General features: G+C 38.5%; 1 protein-coding gene across 9 annotated transcripts in view; it reads left to right on the top strand.

The window, feature by feature from the left end:
* The window catches only part of AKAP6 (A-kinase anchoring protein 6), a 275,069-nt gene that overhangs the window by 97,513 nt on the left and 150,874 nt on the right, over window positions 1–26,682 (top strand). For all 9 annotated transcript variants that reach the window (XM_051806225.1, XM_051806228.1, XM_051806229.1 and 6 more), the window contains one exon: window positions 18,653–18,775. In XM_051806225.1, coding sequence (XP_051662185.1) covers window positions 18,653–18,775 — 123 coding nt within the window. The remainder of the gene's footprint in view (window positions 1–18,652; window positions 18,776–26,682) is intronic.

Genomic DNA, 26,682 nt, shown 5'->3' with positions numbered 1-26,682 from the left:
TCTACAAACAGAATTCTTCTTGACTGGCCCATTTGACAGTTTCTTGCTTTGCACTAAATACTGCATATTCTTGCCATATTTTGTCTTGCACTGCAGGTAACTCTTTGACACATGCTTCATGTGCCCTTAGTACTGGGCACCTTCATTCTGGGGTACAAAACAATTTCTGTGGCAGTTTCTCTTATGTTTCAGAAGTTACTTTTTGGAGTTAAATGTGAAACTGAATGATACCAAATTCTGAATGTTCCTCTTATCGTTACAGTTCAGCTTTTAGGATTCAGATTAAGCTCTGTAGTTTCTATTGCACTAACTGAAAGGGGAAAAGATATAACAGCATCATTATCACAAATAACACCAACAGAGTTCTTTGCTATAAGAAGTTGGCCAATTACCACTTCTGATATGTAACACTAGGACTTTGGAGTATCAGTTTCAGAATGCTTAAAGGTTTTCTTTCTGAAAGCAAGCTAAGTTATCCTTAGAATCGTATTTATAACTGGGTTTGTGTGTGTGTGTTTCCCATCTTCAGGTGCAACCTGAAAAATGGGAAATAAAAACCGATCTTGGGCTGAACTAATGACAATACATCTGCAATCATGTGAATAAAATATAATAACAATAAAATAACCTCAGGTAGTTTTATCTCCTTCTCTAGAAAGTGATACTAAATGGACTATAATGACACCTTATGCTGTAATCTGTGATCACTGATAATCCTGTCTGCTTGATTATTGAAGGCACTATTACAAAGAGTAGAAATATAACCATTTGCAAGACACTCCATTTAAGTGAAAATGTGTTTGCTTTGCAGGCCTCAAGGTTAATTGTGTGGAGCAAATTGCTGATTTTTTTACTGTTATATAGATTTATCATAGGCTCCTTTTCTGTAAGAGGCAGCTGAATTTTTTCTACAAGAAGAATTTGGTATCTGTTGATCCCATCTTTTTAGTTCATCACATTTCATAAATTTGCCCTCAAGTCTGCTTGCTCTATATTTTGTCCAGGGAGCCCAGTCAGTCTTGGTTACCCACCTCCTTGATGTGATAAGGGGATAAAATAATGCTGCTCTACATGTTTTTCAGCTGTCAGTTAGAGCATGCCCCAGGGAACCTACAGCAAAGAGAAGGATACAAATTTTACTGCCTTCCAGGACCCAGGCAGGAAAACCCTCAGCCTCGGGTAACCATTTATCCCCACTGAACCCAGGATGTCTCAGTGGAGCAGAGATCTAAGACCCTTCTTTGACACTGGAGTAATGAGAAATTTCCTGTCTAGGGGGAAGTAAGGATCAGTGCAGTATACAAAGGAGAGTGCAATACCAGCTAAACTCGCTAGTGTGACAAATAGCTTGTATGTTGGGGTGGGAAAGATTTGCATTTTCAGGGGGTAGTCACAAAAAGTAACTAAGTGGTAGGCTTCTGCATAGGCTTAATGAATGAGGTACAAACATGTTGGAGATATGGCTGGGAGTCTATTTGGGTACTGGAGAGACAGTTTGTTAAAAATAGTTGGAGAACTGATACAAAGTGGAAATAATTTGTTTAGATTGAAAGGGGACAGAGTTGCTTCTGGACAGAGAATTGCCGGAAAACCCACCAGTACAGCTTAGGTAGAAGCTGGATTTCTTTAGGGGAAGAAAAATTTTCTTGTGTTTGGAGGTGATTTTCATCATTAGGGGGAAAAGCTTGCGTAAAAGACAAATGTGGTTCGAGCTGTGGGGCTAAAGTAGTGAAAAACTGATAGGAACTGATAATGCTGATGGAGCTTGGTAACAAAGGAAAACATGGAACTGAAATCAGTAATGGCAGAACAAGTGGAAAAAGGAAAGAAAATCAACAGGGCACAGGACTGGCTTATTTTAGATTGCCAGATAAAGGATTTTTAAAGTGCTGTAGTGCTCCTTTCAGCTGTCTTACTTTCAATAGCTTAGTAGCAGTTCTTCTGACATTGACCCTGTTAAAATAAATGGATTGCATAGTTACCCTAACAGATAGTGAGTTTGCCAAAATCTGTTCATCTCTGAATCTTATACTGCTTCATACAATTTAGATTGAAATACTGCTTTTGGTTGATGACCAGTTTATAAAAAACAGTAAGTGAGAGAGGTATCAGATCCAGAAATTACTTGGCAACTCTGCAGTTTTCTCAGCAGTCTTGCTTCTTTGTGCAGCATAATTGAAAATGTCACTTCACATTTTGTACTGAGAGTCAAGTTTGTGCTTTGTTGGTTTGAGTCTGATGATACTCCCCTGCTTCAAAAGCCCATCCCTCAGTTTTCAAGCTGGTTAAACAATTATTAAGGAGTAATGTAGTATGCATATGGAACTTCCACTTTAATGCAGACAAATACAGTTTTACTAGAAGATGGTATTGAATTACAGTGAGCCCTCTGTTCCTCCAAAAGACTTAGCTCCTAACAGTTTGCTTGAATTTTAAACAGCTGCTCCAAGTACACTCACTTTTCTTTGGCATTTGCTTTACCACAAATAGTCTGAGTGAGTTTGTTACCAGCAATCTTTGCAAAAATCACGAACTTCTATCTAAGATGTGCAAATTCTGAATTTGTAACTTTACATCTATAATTGACTGCAGGAATTAAGCTTCCTTAATGAAACATATCTATTGTGAAGCATATACTTGCTCAGAATGGTTTGAATTTCCAATGAAAAGACCTCAGAAAGATTTGGCAGTGAGCGGTTTTAGATCAGGGATTTTTTACATTCAGCATTTGGCAAGTCATTCCGAATGATTTGGGGTCTGGGGGAGGGAAGAGAGGGGGAAAGAGAGAGAGAGAAAGAGATAGAAAAAAACTCTGCTCCCAAATTATTTTAGTAGCATTGATTTTAGGGTATGTCCTTACGAGTATTTAGAACTGGTTGTAGGGGATATGCCTACATCTAATATTTGGCTCACATCTGATGTGAGACCTTTGGCCAAAAAGCCTCACAATTCTCTCTCTTTGTGTACATAGTTGGATACCGCATTTCAACTCAGGGATGTCTACTAACAACTTGGATGAACTGAGGAACAGCTGCTTTTGCATAAATGTTTCTGTGAGCCCTCAGTTTCTATTCTAATGCAGTCACTCAGATCAATTTTAAATGATCATTGGCTTTACGACCCAGAGTCATGTCTTAATCATCTGTACCACAGCCTAGCCACAGGCCTGTACTGGAGCCACCCATGATATTTATTTGTGAACTGGAAACTTTCTTGATGTTGGTCAAGGATCTCTGGATCTCTGCTAATAGGCTAAAGAGTGCAAAAGGATTGAAGATGAGAGAGGGAATGGTAAGACTGAAAGAGGTGGACGTCGTGCTCTCACTGTAGCAAAGGACAGGCATGAAGGTGAGCAGTGAGTGCCAGGGGGCTCACCTGGATAGCCCACAGAGGCTCCGGATTCAACAGGGAAACAGCTGTAACTTGGACAACTAATCACTTGCGACTTAAGAAGATCTTATGATACACTTCTTTCTATCAGTGCAGAGACACTCTATCGTCTGTGATGGTTCAGAGCTTTCAGTTTTCCCATGAAGGTAGAGAAAGGCCCTCAGAAAGTACTGAAGTAGGTTTGGAAGGTTACAAAACACAGACAGCCAAATTACTATTGGGAATTTTCTTTGGGGTGTGTGTGATGGTTTATAGCACATAAATAGAATATAGCACATAAAAAGAATCTTCTTGTGCTATTCAGGACTGGATCATCTATAACTGCTGTCCTACAGATGCTGATACTGGGGTGAGGGTTGTTTGTTTGTGAAGAGTTTGGAAGTAACTTCATATCTACCCTGTTAATTACTTGGTGCATTGATTTTATGGCTTCTTGAAGTGCTGCCATTATTAAACAGAAAACTATTAAATTTAAAATTATGGTTTCTAATATTACCTTAAATATGGTAAATATATAGAGAATGCTCATTGCTTTATATTTTCATAGAGATATGCTTTTCACAATGGTTTAAGGTCTAGCTGTTCTGTTACATAATATACTTAGTCTCTGGGAGACTCATGTTTTATGTACCTTCTGTGAGGAAGTACAGGATATTCCAGAAAGATACAGTATACCAAAATCACCATACTCTATTCTAAATATTTAATTTTTTAAATAATACATTGCTACTAATTTCCACCTAAATCAAATTCCAGTCTATCTACTGTTAACACATCATTGCCTTAAAAATGTGTACATGGTAGAGATGAGTCAGAGCGAGAGAAATGTTCAAAGGTCTAGAGAGGATTAACCTGAGAGGAAAGATCAAATCCACTTATATAAGATTATTGCATAACTTCTCAAAATCTGTTCCTATCTTTTTCTTCTTGTATATCTTTATATATTATGACAGCAACTAGTTTTCATTCCTCTATCCATTCTAGTATGTTATGATCAGGAATGAACCATTAAATCATGCTGACTCCTAAATAATTGTTGTCATCAATAGGCATCAGAGTGAATATAATTTGTAGTAATTACGGTTGGGAAACTGTTTCTCAGAGGCTTTATGTTTATGTAGGTGTTCTGTATTTATTTTGAAAGTAACTAGACAGGCAAAAAGTTGTTTTCTTGTCTTTACTTTAGGTGTTGGAGCAAAAATGATAATCCTCACAAACAGCTAAGCTGTCCTTAGCATATCAAACTGGAATTTTCCTAAAGCATTAGTAAAGACTTACTTTGAACACTGATTCACATTCAGGCCAAGTGAGATCTCCCAAATGAGACCTAGATTTGCCTCTGGTTTCCTTTGGCCAGTGTTTGGAAACTCTCCCGGCTAACACTGGGAGACAACAAGCAAGCAGATTTTTGGTAGTAGACAGTGTAGATGTTCAAGTCACAGTAACTTAACATTACTAAGTGCTTTTCCCCTGCTGGTGCCAGCATGTGACTATGTGAATGTTTCCTTGCTGTGCTATATAAGACTAAAGACACACAAGTTAATTTAAAATTCAACTGCTGCGGTATTAGCTGCCTAAAATTATCTCAGGTAAGCCCAAACTAGAGTCAGCTTTATCTATGCGTTGCAGTACAATTCTCTTACAGCTTTGTTGAAGCACAAAAAAACCAGGAAAAAAAAGTAGTAAATATGTTAGACACAGCAAAGCTTCTGCAGTTAAAAAAAAAAAAATTAAAAAGAGGAATGAAAACAAGTCCAGAGATTGGTTTTATTTTATTCTGTAAACCTATCCATATTTGTGGATAAAAAAGTAAGTTAGAATTAGGATCTAAAGAGGGTGTAAAGGAAAGCTACCTAGAGACCACTAAAAAAAAGTATCTAAAACGGAAGGTAGATAAATTAGGAAGCAAAAGAAAAGCAATTTATGGAGGAACTAATAGTGACAGCATTTCTTCGAAGACTGCAGGTGAACAGGAACCAAGTGCATAACAGGAGGCTAAATGAGGAAACTAGAGGAATAATAATGGAGTAAAGAGAAGGGGTGGTGAATCCTAATCTCTTATCACTCTTGTCATATTTAGTGAATAGTGGCAATCATAATTTTTCTGTTTTAAAGTTCAGAAATCTTAACTGCAAAACAAGTTCATGGGTCAAAGAATTATAATATCTCTTGAGAGGTGACAGACTTGACCTCTTCTAACCAATTAACCTTGAAAAATAAGAAATACTGAATTAACTGTTCTGTCTTTGAGGGGGAATCGTGGTCATTATATCTTAAGTCATGTCAGTGATACAGCAGAGGTCAATATATTTAGCACTTACCCACAAGCAAACAGCATGTGTTCTATTTTAGTAAAAAGTGTTTTTTTCCTTTTTTCGAAAATCTTAGACGTGGTGATATATTGCCCTCTTGAGGCCATAACTTGTCCCTGCACTTATTTTACTGATGGTTTTATTTCCTTCTCAAATGAGCAAGCCCCACACAACTTCACAAATGTTGTTGTTAGAAATTCAGAGAATAAATAAATCACAACCTAGAAAATTTCCTCCTTATCAATATCTTTTTTACTTTAGTTTAGTCTCCAACAATTTTTTGCTATGTATTTTATCCCAACAAATTTAATGCTGAAATAGTTTTGATAAAAAAAAAATAGCATGTGTATTTCAGTTATTGAACTTTTAAAAAATAAAACCTGCTCGTGCACTTCTAAAGAATTTGTAAAATATATTAAAAAAAAATCCTTTCCTCTGCAAAACATTTAGAGATGCTATCTCCCTGCAAATATAACTGCCATTTTTATTGATATTTAGTGAACTATAGTTATATTATTTAAACAAGAAGTGTTTAAGAATAGGTCAAGAATACAGTAGCTTTCTTTCTTTATTTATCTCTTACTGGCTGATTGACTGAAAGTGTTATGTAAAAAATAATGAATTTATCTTTTATTTAAAAGACACTGAAAAACCCATGGAATTAATTTTGTGCTGTGGAGTAAAGGTATAAAATTTGCCTGTTTTCATTCTTTTAATGTGATTTAGTATTTTTTTTGGTAAAACATAACATCTTTGGAACTTCACAGAGAGTAGTTTAATTGACATAATGCCTCTGATTTCAGGCTGCAAGAGCAACCATGGTATGTGCATATCGTGTGTGCCTTTCAAGGCATTAAATGCTTGGGGAATGAGGTTTGTTTCTAGCAACTATGAGATAAAAGAGTAAAGAAATTTTGGGACAGTTAGGGGAGGTACTGGCATGGCTCAAATAGAGTGTCCTCCAGTGCCCAGAGCACGTGCAAGATAGCAGCTGACCATCAGCTAGAAATAGCAGCTACACAAGAGAGTTCCACCCCCAGTCCACTGTCTGAAGCCCAAATACTCAGGGTATGCAAACCAAGGAATGATGGTCATCCATAACAGTCTATTTTTCAGGGCAGAATAAAGTTTTATATTAATCTATTACAGAGATCATTATATGGAAAAAATTGCAAATGAAGATTAGTTTGTCTTTTGGATGCAGTTCATCTCATAATCAATACATACATTAGCTGTAAAACAATCTGAAAATAAGGTATGTTGCCAACACAACATTTAAAATAATTAAATGAAGAGGCAATGCAGTACTTCCAAGTACCCTTACCTCACTGTAGGTTGCTTCAACATCCATAGTTATATTGGCAGCATGTTTAGACAAAGCACATCAGACAACTAGCTTCACTGAAAATTAACGTCCTAATTATAGGCTTACATTATCCATAGAGTTTGGATCAAGGTTGCTGTATACCAAATATTTCATACTGAAAGGGAACAGTGCTTATCAGGAGATTTGATTTTAGGTTTACCAGTAGAATAAATAATAAATTGATACTTATGAACACAAGGTCCTGAACTAACTTCTACATTTTCTATTCTAGTTTAGAGTTGTTCAGAATGCACCAAAAAAAAAAAAAAAGGAAAGAAAAAAAGAGGAAATTTGGAACTGTGAAGTAGATGTGAATTTACTGCAGCCTTGTGACACTATCCTTTATACAGGATATAGCAATTCTTGTTGGTACCTGGCATTTTTACCAAAGACAAGACCCTCTCCTGTGCTGTGCTCAGGGTCCCTCCAGGATCCAGACACTCCTTCCAGCTGCTGCTGCAGAAATAAAGTTCCCCTTTGTGGGAGATATTGGCATCATCTTTCTTGGCTCAAGCAGATTTATTTGCTCTTCTTGTCCTTTTCTTGATACATCATTGGCCACAAATTTCTGTAGATGTTCTTGCTTCTTGTTTTAATGAGTAAAACAAGAATATGTGACCTAAGAACATTCACATATCTTAGCTGATCTCTACATATGGCAAATCTGTGACTTAGAAAGGGTCACATGAAAGTATTAGCTAAAAAGGCTTCAGTTTAGAATATTTGATACTGTGATGCATAAGAGAAAACTTGTCCTGTATTAGAAGATGTTTTGGGCATCCATCTTTATTTCTTAGCTGCTACTTAGACCTTCTGAATTTTATGTAGAGAAGAAATGACTCAGAAAAAAACTTATTTTAAGAAGAGGGAGAGTTTCTGTGAAACATGACCGATAACAGGCATTGGTCTTTATGAATTTGTATGAGCATTGCTCTTTGTATGAACATTCAGAAGTTTGAATATTACTCACCTCACTCAATATCATGGTTGCTGACTGTTCCACTTTTAACTCTCAGAGCTTCTGCCAGCTTATTTTATTGCCAAAGGCCCAAAGAACATCACACTTTTTTTTTGGACTACATATAAATAGCTAACTTGTTCTTTTCTTGTGTTTCCTCCTCCTCCACTTTCCTCCTAGTTTATGCCCCATTTTCTTATATTCTGTTCTTCCTTGCTATTTCTGTCTCATTTTCAGCATTCTTGGTATCCTTCAGCTCACAGGTTTCTCTTTTCTTCTGCTTATACTTTTCACTCCATAGTTTCAATATTGTTTCCTCAGGAACCTTTTTCCAGTGAACCTCAAAAATTTCACCCAGACTAGGGATACTGAATGAGTCGAGTGCTAGAAACATTTTAACACAGATTCACACTGCAGAGGTTCTCTGACAAAAGTCAGTACTGATTAGAACAGTGGAAAATATTTGCTTCTTTAACCTATATCTGTGTGCCTGCATAACCCCGCGGTGGAGAAGTTTACCCGTGTATGAGGGGTGGGTTTTGGATAGTGTCCCTCCCACCCCCTGGAGACGATGCTTTTGCTCAGCGGCGCTGGCTGGTGTCGCAAGCCACCTCCACCAGAGGGCTCGCACCCGCTGTCCAACCTGGAAAATAACTAGAATTCAAACTAGTAGGCATGATAACCTGGGAGGCAGATAAGAAAAATTATTGTCTGTCATCCAGAATGTGAATGCATATGTAAGATTTTTCCATACCAAGAAGGATATGCTCATTTACTTACTAACTCAGTCCCTGGGAGTGCTTTGAACCTCACACTGCTTCCGAGGTACAGTGCTGGCCTCCCAGATTTTCTCAGCCTGAACTCTGTCCTCACCTGAATAAATGCAGGAGGCCTAAAACTTTGTCTGGCCCTGTGCCAGTTAACATTACTTCTCAGGTGGGAAGCATGGCCATGTTAGCATGAGGAGAGGCCAGCAGCCATTCTGTATGCCTGGTGGCATTGCCATTGGAGTAGTTGGCGTTTCTGGAGGTTTACAACCAGCCCATACTGCTGTTCAGTTCATACCAGTGGATTTTTTAAATGACGAATGAATCAGATGTTCTTGCCTTTCTCATACTATCTCTCTGTCAGTCCTCCCTACTCTTGAACCCTTGCAAAGTCACAGTGACACTGGCTTTTCCTACACTGCTATATGACATTCCTATGCACAGCTCTCTTGGCCTCAGGGCTACTTGGATCTCTCCAGCAGTGTGCTTCCAGCCCATGGATTTTGCTGCTGTGGTTTTAGGTGTTCAGTGATCCTCCAAAAGACTGGGGGAAATGCTACCAGTGGTGTTGGAAGCTAGTCTGCTAATCTAAGTATATATGTCTTAGGAACAGGTTTTAGAAAGCATTTGGTTTACTTTTCCTGTTATCTATCTTAGCCCCACAGTCAATCTGCTGGTACTTAGTATATCCTTTTTTAGATCTGGCAAGTTTCAAGCATGAGGAGGCCTTGTGGTAATTTTATCAAACAGAAAGTAGACCTTCATCTTGAGCCAAAAGTAAGACAAGGCACAGGGTAAAGAAACAACTATGTGGAAAGGTTTGAGTATCTACAGAGATACATTTAGGAATGATTCTTAATATGCACGGTAACATAACCTGCTCTTTGTCTAGAAGCAGAAAAATGTCAACAGTCCTATCTGGGCAGTGAATTTTTTATTGCAGAGTTGGGTTCACTGTCTTCAAATCTGGTTGTTTATAATGGATTGAAAAGTAGCACTTCACTTGTTTCTCTGTATCATGCTTTTAAAGCCTATCCTGCCTTTATGGTTCTGTCTCTTTTACCTGGAAGGCTTTAGGAAACTGAGAAATTAAAAATATTTTTGACTATTCCTACTTTAGTCAGAATACAGTATGGAAAAATAGCTTGGACTCTAAACCTAGGAAAAGTAATGAGCCAGGGCCCATCTTGTGGTTATGGAACTTTCTGCTCTGTAACCATATAAATCATAGCCAATTCAATAGATGCCTATTAGGGAAAATGCATTCAATTTCTAATTCTGTGTGTGGTAGTTGGGCACAAAGCCTAGAGGGGGGACTATGAAAGATTTGTGTAATTTAACAGTCTTAAAAATACTTAACTAGACAATATATAGTAGAAGAAGTTGTGTCTTCACATGGATGTCGTCTAAGAAAAGTATTTGATCTTTATCTTTTCCCAGTTTGGAAGGAACATTTAAGTCACATATTCTTATAGACTGGGCTTATTGAATAAATGTGGCACTTTTTTAGCAGAAAACTGCTAAGTTCTATTTCTGAATTGTTTATGAATATATCCTGGATGGCACGTTAAGTGTTTCCATCCTACTGATGTGTTTGGCCAGTGATATGTTTCTGTGAGGTCACTGCCTGCCACAGAATTTTGACATTTTCATACAAAGGATATTTTCCATTGTGGTATCTTGGTTCCTTGGGGATCGTAACATCTGTATTGCTAATGGTTTTACTGTTGCCTCTGGCTCTACCTCCAATTAAATTGACTGTGGCAGTTTGTTGCAGCCTCATCCTCTTGAGTACCTGGATTTCTTTGACTTACCTTTGCCCATGAAGAAAGTGCACTTTTATCCTTTTGAAAATAAAGTCCATGGGCAGGAATGTGTTCCTCCTGAGACTAATATGCAAGTCCTTTTGTGGTTAGACAAAGGGTTTTCTTAATGCATTCTGTGATAGAAGTGCCCTTAGAGCCAGCCCATCCTTGTACACAGACCCCTCTGTGAGCTCAGTCTTTTTGTAAATTGGGAACAAACTTTACAACACTGTCTGCTTGCAACAAAATTGGACATTCATTTTTAAGCACACAGCCTCATAACCAATTCTTTTAAGAAGAGAACTCCCTTTGTGTAATAAAAGGGAAGGTGGAGAGGAAAAAGGTCTGGGGTAGTGATTTAACAAACAGTCTTGTCTGGTGCTTCCATGCTGAGGTTTGTGGAACACAGTAGACTTTTCACCATCACTCTTAGCTGTCATGGCAAATAATTTTAGTGTGTTTGCATTTAATAGTTTGGCACATAGCTTTTATTCTGATTTTATTCTTACTTCAAGTCATTAAAAAGGCCTTGTACTTTTACAAATGTAATGACCAGAAGTGTCTTAAGTATAAACCCACATACATGTTAAATGAAAATGTTAGACTAATAGTGGTGTTAAAACTGCACATCAAAAAATTACAAGCCAAAAAATATTGAAATAAATTTGTTACCTGTGCCATATAGGCACAGTAAATATGGGAGTTTTTTTCCATAAAAAGCAAACCCAAATTTGATCTAGGATGAGTGCCAGAAATTTTTTCATAATGGTAGAATGTAGTTGCCTCCTCTGTTTTACAGTATAATTTTGGCATTGTTAATGTCAATATATGAACTTCCTTAAGTGCATATATCCAAATTCCTCATCTAAAGGAACCTCACATCAAAAATCTACCAAAGACATCTAAGATTCTGTTGCTTTTAGTGTAGCAACAAAAAATAAAGTTGCATTTTTTAATATAAGTTCCATGTTTTCACATTCAACTTTTTGGTAACCCTAAATGTGCTTTCAGACTAAAGCTCAAAACTATAGAAATGAGGTTCAGTTTGCTTCCTTTCTAAATGTGGTCTAATAAAAGCTGGACTTGTAAAGTGATAGGTGCAGCTGAGATGGAAACTTCCTCTTTTCCCATTCCATTCAATTAATGAAAGCTGAACTTCAAAGTCTAAATGAGATCATTTGAAGTGCTAAAATTATCGAACACCGGAACTGTTTACTTTCCTATCTGACCCAGGAAAAAGAGAGATCTTGTAATGTAAAAGTAAAATTAAACCACTGAACTGAAGTTAGGAAACTTTAAAAGTTCTAGTGCAAGAAGTGGTGTTAACCTAGTTGAGAGGCATTTGTGCATAATTTTAAGTGACTCCCTTGATCGTCAAAACATCCTTTTTATGACTCTGACAGTAAAAGCTGTTCTGGGAACTCTTAGTTGTGTGCTTCTCATAAAATTGCAATCCAATGAGAATATATCTGAGCAACACCACTGACAAGCTATGAGAATATGCACTGCTATCATCAGGGGCTAGAGCTTTTCTATAGTATCATAAGCACTTAATGTTGTTATCACTAGTTTTGTAGTAGTTACCAGAAGTTTTTTAGTTGGTCAACTGCTTGTTGTTTTGCTGACAGCCTATAATATTTCTCCTGGGCTCTACTTGGTCTTTTTAAACCATGAGCATTGCCTATGCCACCAACTCTGGGAGCATGTAGCTAGGGCTCAGTGGATACTAAAACTTATTTGATTGACTTGGTTGATGGCAGTAAGCAGCAAACTGCTGCTGCAAACTAGGAAGTTGAAAGTTAATGCATATATATTTCTAAAGAATTATGGTCTTTGGCCAGAGATGGGGTGAGCTTCTGAAGTTCAGTGGGAAAGTATAGGAGGGGACTGTGGAAGCTGGAGAGTGGAAGGGGAGTGAGGAATTCCTGGGCCACACCAAAAGGCATTAGTGGGCAGCAGGTAGTGAGCAGTGAGGTTTGCTGTAGTCATCATGAGTAGGGAGGAATATCTAAACAGAATCCAGGAAAACAGGAAAAAGGCACAAACTACTTGGGTTGCCAAAGACTGCCTATTTCTCTGTTTATTTAAACTAATTTTTGTGACACACACTTGTGATAAACAGAACACACACACACAGTCCTATTAAATGTAGCGAATTGCATGTGAGACTTGTTCATCTGTCCACCTCCATAGGCCTTGCCCCCACGCTCCAGGGTTCCTTATACTGGTGGCAAACCACTGCAGTTGCTCTTCTGCTCTGTTATCCCACATGCCAGATGCAACCAGCCTGCCTAACCCAAGGTCCTTTGCGCAGCTATACTGGGTGTAGGGAGTCCTGCAGCCCTGTGCAGCAGGTGGAGGATCTGTATCTTTTGTATGCCCTTACATTTAATAGAACAATGGTAGGAGGCACATTTCCAGGTACACACTTTCTCAGCCCATACTTTCTCATAGGCCCTTTGGCCTATGAACTGATCCATCCCTGCCCTTTTTGCATGACTCAGCAAGTGAATTCTCATTCTTGTAATTCAAAAAAAAATAAGTGCTCTGGTCATTAATGAGGAAGTCTCAGGATATTTAGTTAAATCCCATCAAATTTATTTTTAATACTTCATTTAATTAATTAATTCCTTAATTGTATAGAACAATTGAATTAAGTGTATTTTCATTCTATGAGTTATGGTTTCCCCTCCCCAATACTTAGAATTGTCTGTCTTTTTCATTCTTATCCATCCAGAGAAAATAGAATTAGATCACAAAAAAAAATTTGTATGTGCCAAATTTCAAATGAAGCCATTTTTGCTCCAGATTTTTTTCAGAGATGTGTGATCAGGACTTTCTTTTTCCCCCTAGGAAAATCTGTAAAATTGTCATGAAACAAAATGGAAAGCTGAAGGTTTTAAAGGTTAATGTTTTGAAATTTCCTGTGTGTGTTATGGGAAGAACTTTATCATTATTTGCAAACTTTATCACAGAAATTGCTGCAAATCATCCAATAACAATCCAGAAACAATTGTTTCAGTACTAAGTAGCATAGAATAAGAATAGCTTTATGCTGTAGGAGACCTAGTTTTATTAAGATCTAGCTTGCTAGCACAGTGCAGAACTATTACATTTGCAAAACTGAATGAGCTGGTCAAAAGGCAGAGACTGGATTACATTGGTGTTTCTTTTTTTCTCTTCTGCTCCCCTCTTTTCTTTCTGAGGAATTCTTGAACAGTAATTTTTAGCTTCAATGTAGCCAACTATTAACTTTCAACTTCCAAGAAGTTTTGATGGAAAATACAATAGTTTAATTTCCTGTTAATTTCTACCAAAGTACGAGTTGGGTAGATTTTACAGTATTTTCATTATGAGTGTGATACTGTGATATCAGACTCTTAACTAGTATAAATCAGCATAGATTCATCTAAGCTATTCCTGTTAAACTCTTTCCCATCTTAAGAATGATGAAGGAAAAATATCTAGAGAAAGAAAAACATAATCTCAGTCAGAAAAATCAGAGAGGTAAGTATGTAGAAGAGGATGTAAAGTGTTTTCATTGGTATCTTATTAAATGAAGAGGAAAAAAAGAAAAATGTCCTGTATTGGTTAGAATTTGTCATCCTGTGAATTTATTTCATTCACTGAGTACTCCTGGATTTGGATTTAGGATCATATGTTAAGCCTCATTCTTTTTTTAATATAATTTATCTTGTAAACTGTTTTTAAAGCATAGTTTCATGCTCTGTCAGAGTCTCACAATAGATTTTCTGTATTGTAAGACAATGTTTTTTCCCCATTATTTTTTAGAACTTATTTTGTCTTAACCTTTTATTTAAAATGTATATTCTGGGAAATATTTGAGATTATAAGAAAAAGAACTATTCTAATGCTGTTTGTGTCCCTGACTGCATGTACATGATTAATTTTATTCTAATTAACTAGGCCATCTTGATTACACAGAAATGGCTCTGTGCTGGTCAATCTGTGGAGGGGTAGTGGCCCTTCAGTCAAGGGATAAGTTATGTTTTGGACTTCCCCTCTATTATCAGACTTGAGGAGATTAAAGAGCCGGACTTATATTTGTGACAGGGCTACATGGACCACCAATACTGGAGATGCTCCTTCTCTCACTGTGAGCTAACAGGCAGCCTTATTCCTGGCCTTGGCTGCCCAGGCCAGTCGGGTCGGCCAGGCAGGGTCGTTTGTACTGGCCCCAATCTCAGAGCCTGCAGGTAGCTGCACCTTGACCGAAAGTCAAAGGCGAGAAGGAGAAGTTCAGGACCCAGAGCAAAGGCAGCGGTCCGTCAAAGCCGAGCCGCTGCGGTCAGGAGTGGTCGCAGAGGTTTCAATTTCCGAGCCCGAGCTGCCTCCCTGCAGGGCAGGGGTGAGCCGCCAAACTGGCGGCTGGGTGATAAAGGCCGTTCCTTCCTTTCTCACTGGCATCAGGCTATTCAAATAAATAGGATGGAATCCTGGGCATTGCTATGAAAAAAGAAAAACCCCGGAGCATTGTTTTGATCGCTAATTCACGGCGAATGAAGTAGGACCTGCATTGCTGAGATTTAATCTCACGTACAATTTGATAAAAAAAAAAAGATTTTCTATTTCACACGCTCTCTAACAGCCTAGAACGGACCGCCTGCAAGTTCCGCTCCGATGTCCGCACAGGGATGTCCCATGTTTGGTTTCCCTCCCGCGGTTCCCGAGCCCGCGCGCGGGGTGGCGCCGGCAGGTGGCGCTGTGGGCCCAGGCACGGCGCGCGCGCGGGCTGGCGGCGCTCCCTCCGCCGGCGGCGCCGCACGGCCCGGGCCGCCCTTCCTTCCCTTCCTTGCGCGGCCCGGGCTGCCCTTCCTTCCCTTCCTTGCGCGGCCCGGGCTGCCCTTCCTTCCCTTCCTTGCGCGGCCCGGGCTGCCCTTCCTTCCCTTCCTTGCGCGGCCCGGGCTGCCCTTCCTTCCCTTCCTTGCGCGGCCCGGGCTGCCCTTCCTTCCCTTCCTTGCGCGGCCCGGGCTGCCCGCCCTTCCCTTCCTTGCGCGGCCCGGGCTGCCCGCCCTTCCCTTCCTTGCGCGGCCCGGGCTGCCCTTCCCTTCCTTGCGCGGCCCGGGCTCCCCTTCCCTTCCTTCCCCTTCCTTCCCCCGGCCCTCCGCTGTTTTCGGTTTCTACAGATGTGCTCTTTTGAATGGTTTCAATAAAATTTTATAGCCGTCATTTGAAAAATAGTGGAATTACTGTGATTTGTGCAGCCTGGCAGAGGAGAGCCCGCCGGGGCTGGCCCCGGCCAGTGCTCCCCGTTCCGCGGGCTCCCCTCGGGCATCGTGTACCCCACCGCGATTCCAACGTGCCAGGTGGCACTGGAACTGAAGCTTGCAGCCTTTCCTTTTTTTTTTTTTTAACCCCACAAGTAAAGTGGCTCATCGTGGTTCTGTAGGAGACTGTATCTATATTTTTTTTCAGCCCCCAAAACGAACCCCCAAGCATTCCCTGCTCTCCATAGGGGCCCACACCCAACCTGATCTGGGCGGCGAGGGGACACACCAGGCTGGAGTTGGCTGCCTGGGGGTCTCTAAGCACCAGCGTGAAGTAGCAGACATTACAACACAGGCACGTTTTGTGAGAGGGCAGAAGTAACTCTGTGGCTAATAGTTGCTCTTTATACTGCTGCAAGCCTTCAGTGTTTCCGAGCACCCTTTTGAAGGCATACAGACATCGAGTACTGCAGGCAGATGTTATACGTGTCTGTCTCCATAAAATACATGACGCATATACAAGAGAGAGCCTTTCTTCATTTTTTTTTTTTTTTTTTTTTTGTGTGTGTGCTTACCATATCACCTTGTCTCTCAAGGACAGCACATTGCTAAAATGCAGGCAGAGATTTATTGGAGGGACAAGAAGGACTTTACCCCTCCTGCTCCTCTCCCCGTCAGCTGACGTCTCCCACTCCTCTGCCAGTCTGGCATCCCCTATGCTCCACTGTGAGCTGGAAGAAAGCAAGCAGTATAGCCAGGGGGACATCTTTCCCCCCACCCTGTGCCGTGGCTTGACATGAGGAATGTAGCTTGCTGTGGGAGAGAGGAGATGTACTTGCCCCAAAGTATAGGCACGTTGTCTCAGTCACCATAGCCACTCGGTTGCTTTCCCTGTCTTCCTTTGCCCTTTCTGGAATGTCCAGATAAACAGCCTACAATGAAATCTGCACAGTAACAGTTTTCTTCCTTAAAATGACTTGATACAGTGGATTCCATGAATAGAGATAGCAATAGTGACCTCATCATGAGATCTTGTAGGTACTCACATAAAAAAATAATAAATAAAGTCTTTAGAGTGCCTCAGTGTTGCTGTCATTCCTGCAGTATGCACTGCAGCTTCCTACCAGAGGCTAGCTTCAGTTCAGAAGTACTGCCACTTCACTTGGAAGCCAAGAGTTGAATGTTGGACCCTACTTCTTGGCACAGTGCTGGGCCAAAATGACTCTACTACTGTGAATTTTGAAGGAAGTGTGGTTCTACTTGGCCTGTGTTATTACCACTGCACAACGCGGCTGTGTACCTACTGCTCAGACTGCTGTTTCTGTCTTGTTTAGAATTCCAGTTTCATGTATAAGAAAAGATACAAGGACTCCCTGAAACAACATCTCAGCCTTGGCCACATTGATCACCATAACTGGTCTACTCTGGCCTCAAATCGGGAGGCCTGGAGACACACCATCTATAACGCTGCTGTCTCCTTTGAGAACACACGCAGGATCACTCTCAAGGAAAAAAGGCAACGCAGAAAGAACCGTGTCTTGCAGAATATACCACCTAAGGAGTCTTTCTGCTGTGCCTTATGTAATTGGATATGTCTGTCACGTATTGGCCTCATAAACCACCAGCATGCCTGTAACAAATGTGGATAGAGCCTTCCCAAATCTTCGTTCGCGAAGCCTAGCCATGAATGAGAATTCGAGTTTCATGTATAACTTCAGAGAAGGGGATTTGGGGTCCTGAGTTACTCAGAAATCTTTAAAAGTTCCATCCTTAGCTTTTAGCTATCTGAATGGACTAATAATTAGTCAAAATCATTCCATAACTGAAATGGTGACAGTGAGATACTGTGTATATTGAGTTGTTATCCAACTGGAAACTAAAATTCTCACCATGCTGTGAAATTCATAGTTAATGACTAATAATATAACCAGTATTAAAACTAACTTAATCTAGTCTTACAATGCTTGCAATAGAGGGACATTCCTCTTCAGAGTTAATTTTCAGGGTGCTTATAAACATCACGGTCAGTTTATTCCATTTACTCTCTTGCTTCATGGTGGATAAGACTTAGGTAAAATTATCTGTACTCAGTATGTGCCCATAGTATCATCCAATCATGTAAATTCAGGGGCACTATTTTTAATCAGACAATATAATTGGTACTAATCTTGAAATAAATGGTGCTCCTGAGAAGCAGGAGCTCCTGTCTTCTATGGAACACCATCTGTGTGGCTCATATGCAATCAGCAATATTTATATTAAATGCTATATATTCTGCCTCATCTACTGTTTGATTTCTTCTCTCATCCTATGAACCAAAACAGGAGTCACAACACTCGAGTTCTGACAAGTAATTTCTTCCCTCAGTCCATTATGCATACCTTGTTAATGCAGCTTTGTTCAGCCCTTTTGTCAACCTACAGTGCTCATAGTACAGCCTATCTGCCCAGTGCAAGTTCTTTAGTTTACTTTCATTGTAATGTCTATAAAACTTTTTATATATCCCCTTCATATCTTCTAAAACTTTGCTCTTTTCTCCATTTCATTGCAGTCATATGGATCTCACATTGTCTTGTCCCAAAACATCACATTACATTATCTCCAGAAACACTGTTCTGCTTCTCATTTACTAGAAGACCACTTTCTTTTTTTTGTATGTGTGTTTTTTTTGTTGTTGGTTTGTTTTGGGTTTTTTTGTATGTTTTTAAAAAGCAAAATTGTACTCTCTTGGTTAAAAAAAAAATAAAATTGAGCATACATTTTTCACATTGCCATTTTGCTAACAAATGTGTTTTTCTTGTTCTTTCTCTTTTCTTACATGGCAAGGGGTTTGTAAGCAAACTGGATGAATTCATTCACTGGTTAAATGAAGCCATGGAAACAACAGAGAATTGGACTCCTCCTAAAGCAGAGACAGACAGCCTTAAACTGTACCTGGAGACACACTTGGTAGGACAAGATTACACTATGATTACTATCAGTAATTGAAGTGTTCTGCTGTGCTTTTTATTTGATTATTATTTTTTAATTACTAGTGTGCATCTATATTTTAATGTAAGATTTGCAGCATTACAGTTTATTTTAATGAAAATAGCAACAAATTATTTTCTGTATTTGAAATATGTACTGATAGCTTTGTAAAGATAAATTAAAAGTCAGAATTACATTACAATTCAGAATTTATCTCCAAAACTGAAAGAAAATGGCAATAGCAAAAGGAGAAAGGATAATGTTTTTTCTGCTGATCATTCTAGGATTTTTACTCCACTGTAACATTAACAAAAGTCTTTCTAGTGTGTAACTTATTCTCTCTCCCATATTTTTAACACACAGAGTAATTTAAATAAAAATTTGAAATAGTTAATAATTTTACTTGATGTACATTTCTGTCATGTAATTAATACAACTGTCACTAGCCTTGTTCTTGTGCAAAAAGCTAAAAAATTGAGTGGAAGTAGAAAACATTTGGATGAATAATCTTCTGAATATATTACAGGCTAGATTTATAGATTGAGAAATATTTGATAAACCTTATGGGACTTTCACTGAATTCTTCTAAGAGCTGTTTCTCGTTATGAGGTGAAACAAAGAGCTGCATTAAATCAGGCATTAAGTCCTCAAAAGTAAGATTTAATGCTGAAGGTAGAGAATAGAGCTCAATGTATGCTGTTCAATGGGCAGGTGTCTTAACAGGTAAACTACTCTAGCTAGTAAAAGGAACAAAAAAAGAATGGAAAATCAAGCAAAGAGATTTTCTTTCATTCTGCCAAAAACTTAGGTTCTTGCCAGTATGAAATGGAAGATACGCAGTGATAACACTACCTTTAGCCAATGACCTAGACATCCCACCTAGAAAAACAGTACATTAACTGAGCCCACAACAGAGCATCAACCCCCAAAGCTCAGTCTCATTTCCAGTCTCTGATAATCTTATGGTAGAAAAGTATTTGACAGTCCCAGGAAGTCATGTGATGCATTGCAGGAAAAAATGTCATCCTAATCTCTACTGTAATACTGGAGTGACCATTATTAAATTAATTAAGTATACATTAACCACATATACAATTAGAACCAAATTGAAAACTGTCTTCAGAATTTCAACTATAAAGCAAGCTCTTGTGCCTTTTCTTCTTAATTTCTGTTGTAGTGGTAGTCTGTCAAATGCAGTATGAAGACACTGCATTTTTGCCTTACTTTGTGGATTTTGGGGTTTGGGGTGGAGTTGTTTTTTTAACCTGTGCTGCACACACTTGGTCCCATGATTCCCACTGTGTTTGCAGGTGCTCTGAAGATACAGAGCATGTTGTAAAATCAGACCTCAGAAAAGGCACTGTTTTCCTTGTACTCTGCAACATGAAACTTTTGTCAAGATAAGTTTTTATGAGTAGAATTGCAATTTTCACTCTTGACTGGATAAAAAGAAACATTTTACAGGAACAGGACAGTCACCAGGCTGAGTAATTCTCACAGTTAATTTCTTTTTCCCTTTCTTCCATGGCGAGGAGCACAATAGCTCATTTGTAGGCAAACGACTTCCAACTTTGCCATGTGGTTCTCTGAGAGGTGAGGCCAAACCCATCTACATCAGACTGGAATGTGGAACAGTAGCTTAGAGGCAGTTGCTTCACTGCTAGAGGTAGTCTGAATAAATGAGTGTGTGGGCACCTATACAACCTCACTTTCCCTTGCCAGCACCCGGGTTCCCAGCTGCACTCTCTATATTTGCGTATCTTTGGGGTAAGAAAATCGTTATATGCTTCAGGATGACTATGTTATGAAACAAGTTGGGTTTTTCCTTTACTTCTCTGAAGAAATAAAATGTCTAAAGAGCAGTTCAATTTCAATTTAAAAATATTATAATTATTTTTATGGCATCTATAGCCAGTGAAAACCCACTGTATAACCTGAAAAAACATAACTGAGTTTTCTTTTTTTGGATTTCAGAAAAGATATACTATCATACCAGTTTATACACAGCAGAAAAAAGAGAGCATTTTTATAGCAGGGAAGATAGTTATTTTTATTAATTAGATTGTCAACTTTTCAGTGGCATTTATCTGTCAGACATCCTAATCTGTGTTTAAACAGAAGTATATGAACTTCAATTCACATTAAGCTCAATGTTGAAATTTCCCTTAGCTGAGCATTGTAAGACTGGTGATCAAGGTCTTTGTGAGGGACTTATACTTCACATTTTCTTCTTTTGCCAGTCAGGTTATACATGTTGTCGGACTCATCTAAGATCTGTTGAAGTAAAGGACTTGGAACTTAGAACTTTACAAGATTAGGTTCCAGACTTATGAGTTTATAGTACAGACACTGATAACAAACTAACTTGGAAAACAAAGAAAATGTCTTAGTTCTTCTCTATGTACTGCATCTACACTAGCAAATCTCATAACTATGATTCCTCACTAATGTAGATTTTCTCATCATAGAATAAGTGAAAAATTGGTGTAGATAAGTATTTTTATTAGTAGAGACATGGCCTTAGCCTTTGGCACAAGTTATCAATTTCACTACCTGTGGTAATTGTTTTTTTGGAAATATGTTTGTTGCGATAACAAAATTAGTCCCATAAAGAGAGAATATTTTACATTCATGAGTGAAATCTCTTCTGTCAAAATCTAAGAAGAGGAGAACAGAAAAAATGTACTTGTTCCCTTTCTCATTATTGGCTGGGGAAAGTCCTGCTAAGGCAGCAAGGACAGGGTTCTGAGCATCCTCCAAATTTTTCACTTTGTAAAATTCTAGACTGTCATTTTAGGATTCCAATGTAAACTGTTGATAAATGATTGAATTTTAAAGTCTCTCTTCACTCAGCCTTGCTTTTCACTATCTTTGGCATTTTGAGAAATAGCGTGGCACAGACACTTAAAGAGATTGTGTTTAAAAAAAAAGGCATCACAAGAAACCTACAACAAAACTTATTTGAATCTTTGCTCACATGAGGAGTCAAATCTCTTGAACAGGATGGCAATGTAAGTCTCTGTTAACAAGCATCATGGCATGACATCCTTCAGCTTAAATTGGTAGCATTCCCCAAACAACGTTGCTTAATTCTTTTATATGATCTGGCAATATTGTCCACCTAGGATGTTAATCAACACTTTGAAGCAGACGAATAGTGTTTGTCTATTGCTCTTGGCTCAGCAAGAGCTGCCTGCAGGCATTTCTGTAACTGTCTGAAGCTCCTGAAATAGTGAAGCACTTTGTTGTGAAGGTGGAAGGCAGCCTCTCCTCAAGTTGATCCGTTTTTCCCAATTATATCATCTGTGCAGAGACTAGCTGGAGAGTTCCTGGGTCACCCAGGGAATACATGACTAAATGCACTGTGTGCACAAAGGCACAGGCCTGATACCCAAATATGCTACAATTATAATTATTGACTGTAGGATAAATTGGAATTTCATTCTTAAATCACAGTTACAACTTAAACTCCATAGATTTTTCCGTGATGAGTAACCATACAGTTTGCTAAATAGCGTGATCTTTTCCTATAAATTGAAAGGTAGTCTACATATTGAATGTGTGCCACAATAGGCAATCTTCAGCGTGGAGAACTTTTTCTTGCAAATTTTAACACCAAGTTCCCTGATGTTCTGCAGAACAGAAGTTGCTATATGCTTCATTTTAGATAACACCAAAGCACAAAGCTATAAATGAAAATGCTATCAGAGATCCATGGAATAGTGATTGAAATTATTCTTTCAATTTTACAGGTCTTCACAACTGAGTAACATCAGTTAAACTGATTTGGGAGCTGCGTGCTTCCCATTCATATGGAAGGGCTGACATGGAGCAGCCACCACTTGAACATCTGGCACTCTGCAGGCAGCCACCCAAGCCAGCAGATGTCGAAAACACTAATACGTTTTCATAAAACAGGGGTGTTTTTCAGGAGAAATCTACTTTCTCACAAAGGCCTCAGTCAGTCCTGCTAGAGAAAAAAGTGAGGCAGGTTTTGAGTTTTGTGAACATTTAGGCTCCAATCCATTCCCAATGAAAAGATAACCTCATTTACCTTACCAAAAAAGGAACTTCTGAAAATGGTTTCTGATTCATTTTATCTTTTGTATCCTTTTCTGTTATGCTGATTCTTTCCCATTGGCAATCTGATCAAAATCAGCTACTAACAGACTGGTGGTATGCAAATCAATTTTCATCAAAAACAGTATCCTGAAGGCAGCTTATGAGCTAAAAACATCTATCTAGGTGGTACTGCTGTGCTTGTGAAACCAAGCACACTTTCTTACCGGCTCGACAGATAAGAATTCACCATATTGCTCTTGACCATTTTAGTTTGCTAAAACAGACGTTTAACTTTATCCCTGGTCGTACAAGATGCGTTGTTTTAGCACAGTAAAAGAAGTAAGCTAGCAAATGAGGAGATGTGAAGAACTGCTGAGGGAAAGGTTTAGACAAGAGACACTATATATATTTGCTGAGGACTGAAACTTTTAATTCTGTAGTCTCAACTTTTTCCTTTGTTGTTAACACAGTACTTCATTTTCTTGTTGCTACATAACTTCTAGTTTACACCATACTGTGGTGAACTCTTAGGTTTTTTGTCCTAAACCATTTCTGTGTCTAGTATCATATTTAGAGCTGTGTAATACAAGACTTTTAAAAGGGAACCTGCAAGTGAAAAAGATAATTTGTTGGAAATTCTTAAATCCTTCTTGCACTATTAGTAGATGTTGGCAAACAATAATTTTCAGTAGAGAAAAAATTAATTAGGGAGAAATCTTCTTAGAAATTTGGAATTAGTAGTCAGGCACTTTTGTTCTAACAGTCTTACTCTTAAGAATTTGTGTAAAATTCTGAAATCCTGAGTACAAAGAACAAAGAAGAGAGAGAGTAATGACAGATTTTGCATTTTTTCTTCAAAACCAGATAAAGAATGGTCAGTTTCCATGTGATATAGTAGTTTCTTTCAAAGTGGCTGTTCACTTTTCTCCTTTTGAGTAATACCGTTGCTGTAACCTGCCTACATTTAAGTTTGTAACAGAGAGAAGAGCAAATCATAGAATCATATAATAGTTTGTGTTGGAAGGGACCTTTAAAGCTCATCTAGTCTATCCCCCTTGCAATGAGTAGGGACATCTTCAACTGCATTAGATTGCTCAGAGTCCCTTCCAATCTGACCTTTAATATTTCCGGGGAGGGGCATCCACCACTTCTCTGGACAACCCTGTGCCAGTGTTTTATCACCCTCATTGTGAAAAATTTCTTCCTTATATGTACTATAAATCCACCCTCTTAGTTTAAAACCATTACCCCTAGTCCTATCACAAGAGGCCCTGCTAAAAATATGTTCTCATCTTGGGAGTTCGACTAAATGATCTCCAAAGGTCCCTTCCAATCCTAACTATTCTGGGATTCTGTGATGTTCCTTATAAGCCCCCTTCAGGTACTGAAAGGCTGAACAACTCCAACTCTGTCAAGCCTTTACTCCTAGAGTGGTGCTCCCATCCCTCTGATCGTTTTCATGGCCCTTCTCTGCACCCGCTTCAAAAGGTTCATGTCTTTCTTGTACTGGGGACCTCAGAGCTGGATGCAGTACTCCAGATGGGGTCTCAGAGCAGAGCAGAGGGGCAGAATCACCTCCCTGGACCTGCTGGCCGCACTGCTTTCAGTGAAGCCTCAGGATGCTGTTGGCTTTCGGGGCTGTGAGCACTCATTGCCAGCTCATGTCCACCTTCTTATCCACCAACACCCCCAAGTCTTCCACAGGGCTTTTCTCGGTGTTTCACTTTACTCTCATTGTAACTGTTGGTATAAGAAAAGATGGCAGCTGGCAGTTTCCTATTTCTCCAGATAGCACAAACAGGAATTGCTTGTCACTCATGGAAAGAATGGAAGAGGATGGCCTCCTTGAAAAAAAATTAATTGTTCATACAATGGTTATTTGCTTCTCGGGGGTTTTTTTTAGACAAAAATATATGTTATGTTTTATTGAAACTAGAATAGCAAATGTTGTTCTGTATAAAGTACAAGGATGGCATGTAGTTATTACAGTGCAAAGTGTGGTTTGGATATGCTAACTGATAATTTCCATGAATCACGTTTTCTCGGTTTTCTTTTTAGATCCCTGTCAGTGATTTTTACTCCAGTTTAGTCACAGACTTTGTGCCACATACAAGTTCTTTTTAGCCTAGAATTGTTTCATTATATTAATGTTCTCAGTCACCATATTTACTTTACTTGTTGCAGTCTTAAAATATCGTTGACCAAGCATCACTAGTATTTCAAAGCAAATTAGACAAGTAGATTCACACTAGCATTTACTTCCCTTCTGTATATAAAGTTTAGATGTCATTTCCATTCTAGAACCAAATTCTTCTTAAGATACGGGGGGATTTGAATCTTATTATCTTAAGAGAAATGAAATAAGAATTTTTCTGTGTCCATTGTAAATGTTTCTCGCCACATCATGGCTCAGCACCTTCTTAACTGTAAACAGCAAATGCTTTCATACAGAAAATAGATTGTATTTTCACATTTAAGAAATTGTGTTGGTGAAGTAATGATGCTTCTGCGATATTTTATGATAACTGATTGTTTGTAACAAGTTTGCTATGTCTGGAAAAAAAATCATTCTCATCTCCCTGGAAAAACTCATTTTCCAAAAAATGAGAAGTTTAGAGAAGTATTAAATATCTGTTCTCATTGAAAAAATAAGGTTAAATATACATGCCTTTGGTTAATGTAGCAATAGTAGTGGTAATTTTATTAAAGGTATTAAAGCCTCTGAAATGGCTTAGTTATGTATAGTGCTTTTGTTATATGGGAATTTCCAATGTCCATGGCAGCAAGTTTAGATATTTTTCTCAAAATGCAGTATACTGTCTGCTGGATGATGGTGCTTAAAAGTCTGAGCACCACGAGTGGACTGATCTTTTGTTTGTCTAAGGACTTCAGTTTAAATTTTTGAATTTTACGGTTTTTTTATCTTAAAAGGTGTTTTGGGTATACATGGATTCCTGAATGTATATCCTTTCATATAGGAAGCAGTCTGCAGAACATACTAACCAGAGATACAGACTAAACTCAGCAGATTTCACAGGCAAATAAAATTACTTGATAGCAAACTTAAACAAAGGGAATACGTGTATATTGTCAGTTGTGAATATTATTCAGCTTTTAAAATCCATAAAACCAGTAACCTCTAAGTAAGTTTTTCTTTTCTTGAGTTAAAGGGCCTGAGAACATGAAAAGGAAATGTTGATGTCATTATAATTTGGCTCTACCTGTGTTATAGTCTGAAGCCAGAGAGCATACAGTTGCTGGCAGTGGGAAAAATAGAGGTTTCTAAACACTTTGGACTGTTCTTTGAATTTCAGCAATTTTTTTTGTGAGTAAGGAAGAGAAAAATCAGGTATATAAGAGAGAATGGGTATATATCCTGCTAATAACAGCACTGCTGTCCTGACCAATACAAAAATACTGCACTTGATCTAAAGATGTTTCCATTAAGTTCATGCAGTAAAGAAGAACTGACACAAACCTTTGTAAGGAGAAAGAGTGGGCCATGTTCATGGTCCTGGCAGCAAGAAGTAGGAGATCTATTGTGATAGACATCTGTTGTTACTATATGTGCTTTTAATGAAGAAAAGAACTGTTCATTTACTATCCTCCTGTACTGTTGCTACCAGGTATTACCACACAGTCTCACTCCAGAGGTTTATTTTGTGCAAGCCTGTAGCATAAGAAATAGTTTCCTGGAGACTGAATAATGTTAAGGGTACTACTTTTTTCTAAACCTGTCTTTCAAGTTTATGGATACCTAACCTTGATTGTATTTATTTTGGTTTTTGATTGGTTCAAACCTTCTCAGGACATTTTTTGCTACT

Source organism: Manacus candei, unplaced genomic scaffold, assembly GCF_025592945.1.
Source record: "Manacus candei isolate 608988 ecotype Guabito, Panama unplaced genomic scaffold, ASM2559294v1 h1tg000067l, whole genome shotgun sequence".
Lineage (NCBI taxonomy): Eukaryota > Metazoa > Chordata > Aves > Passeriformes > Pipridae > Manacus > Manacus candei.
Note: the sequence above shows the minus strand (reverse complement) of the source record. Positions and strands in the feature narration are given on the sequence as shown.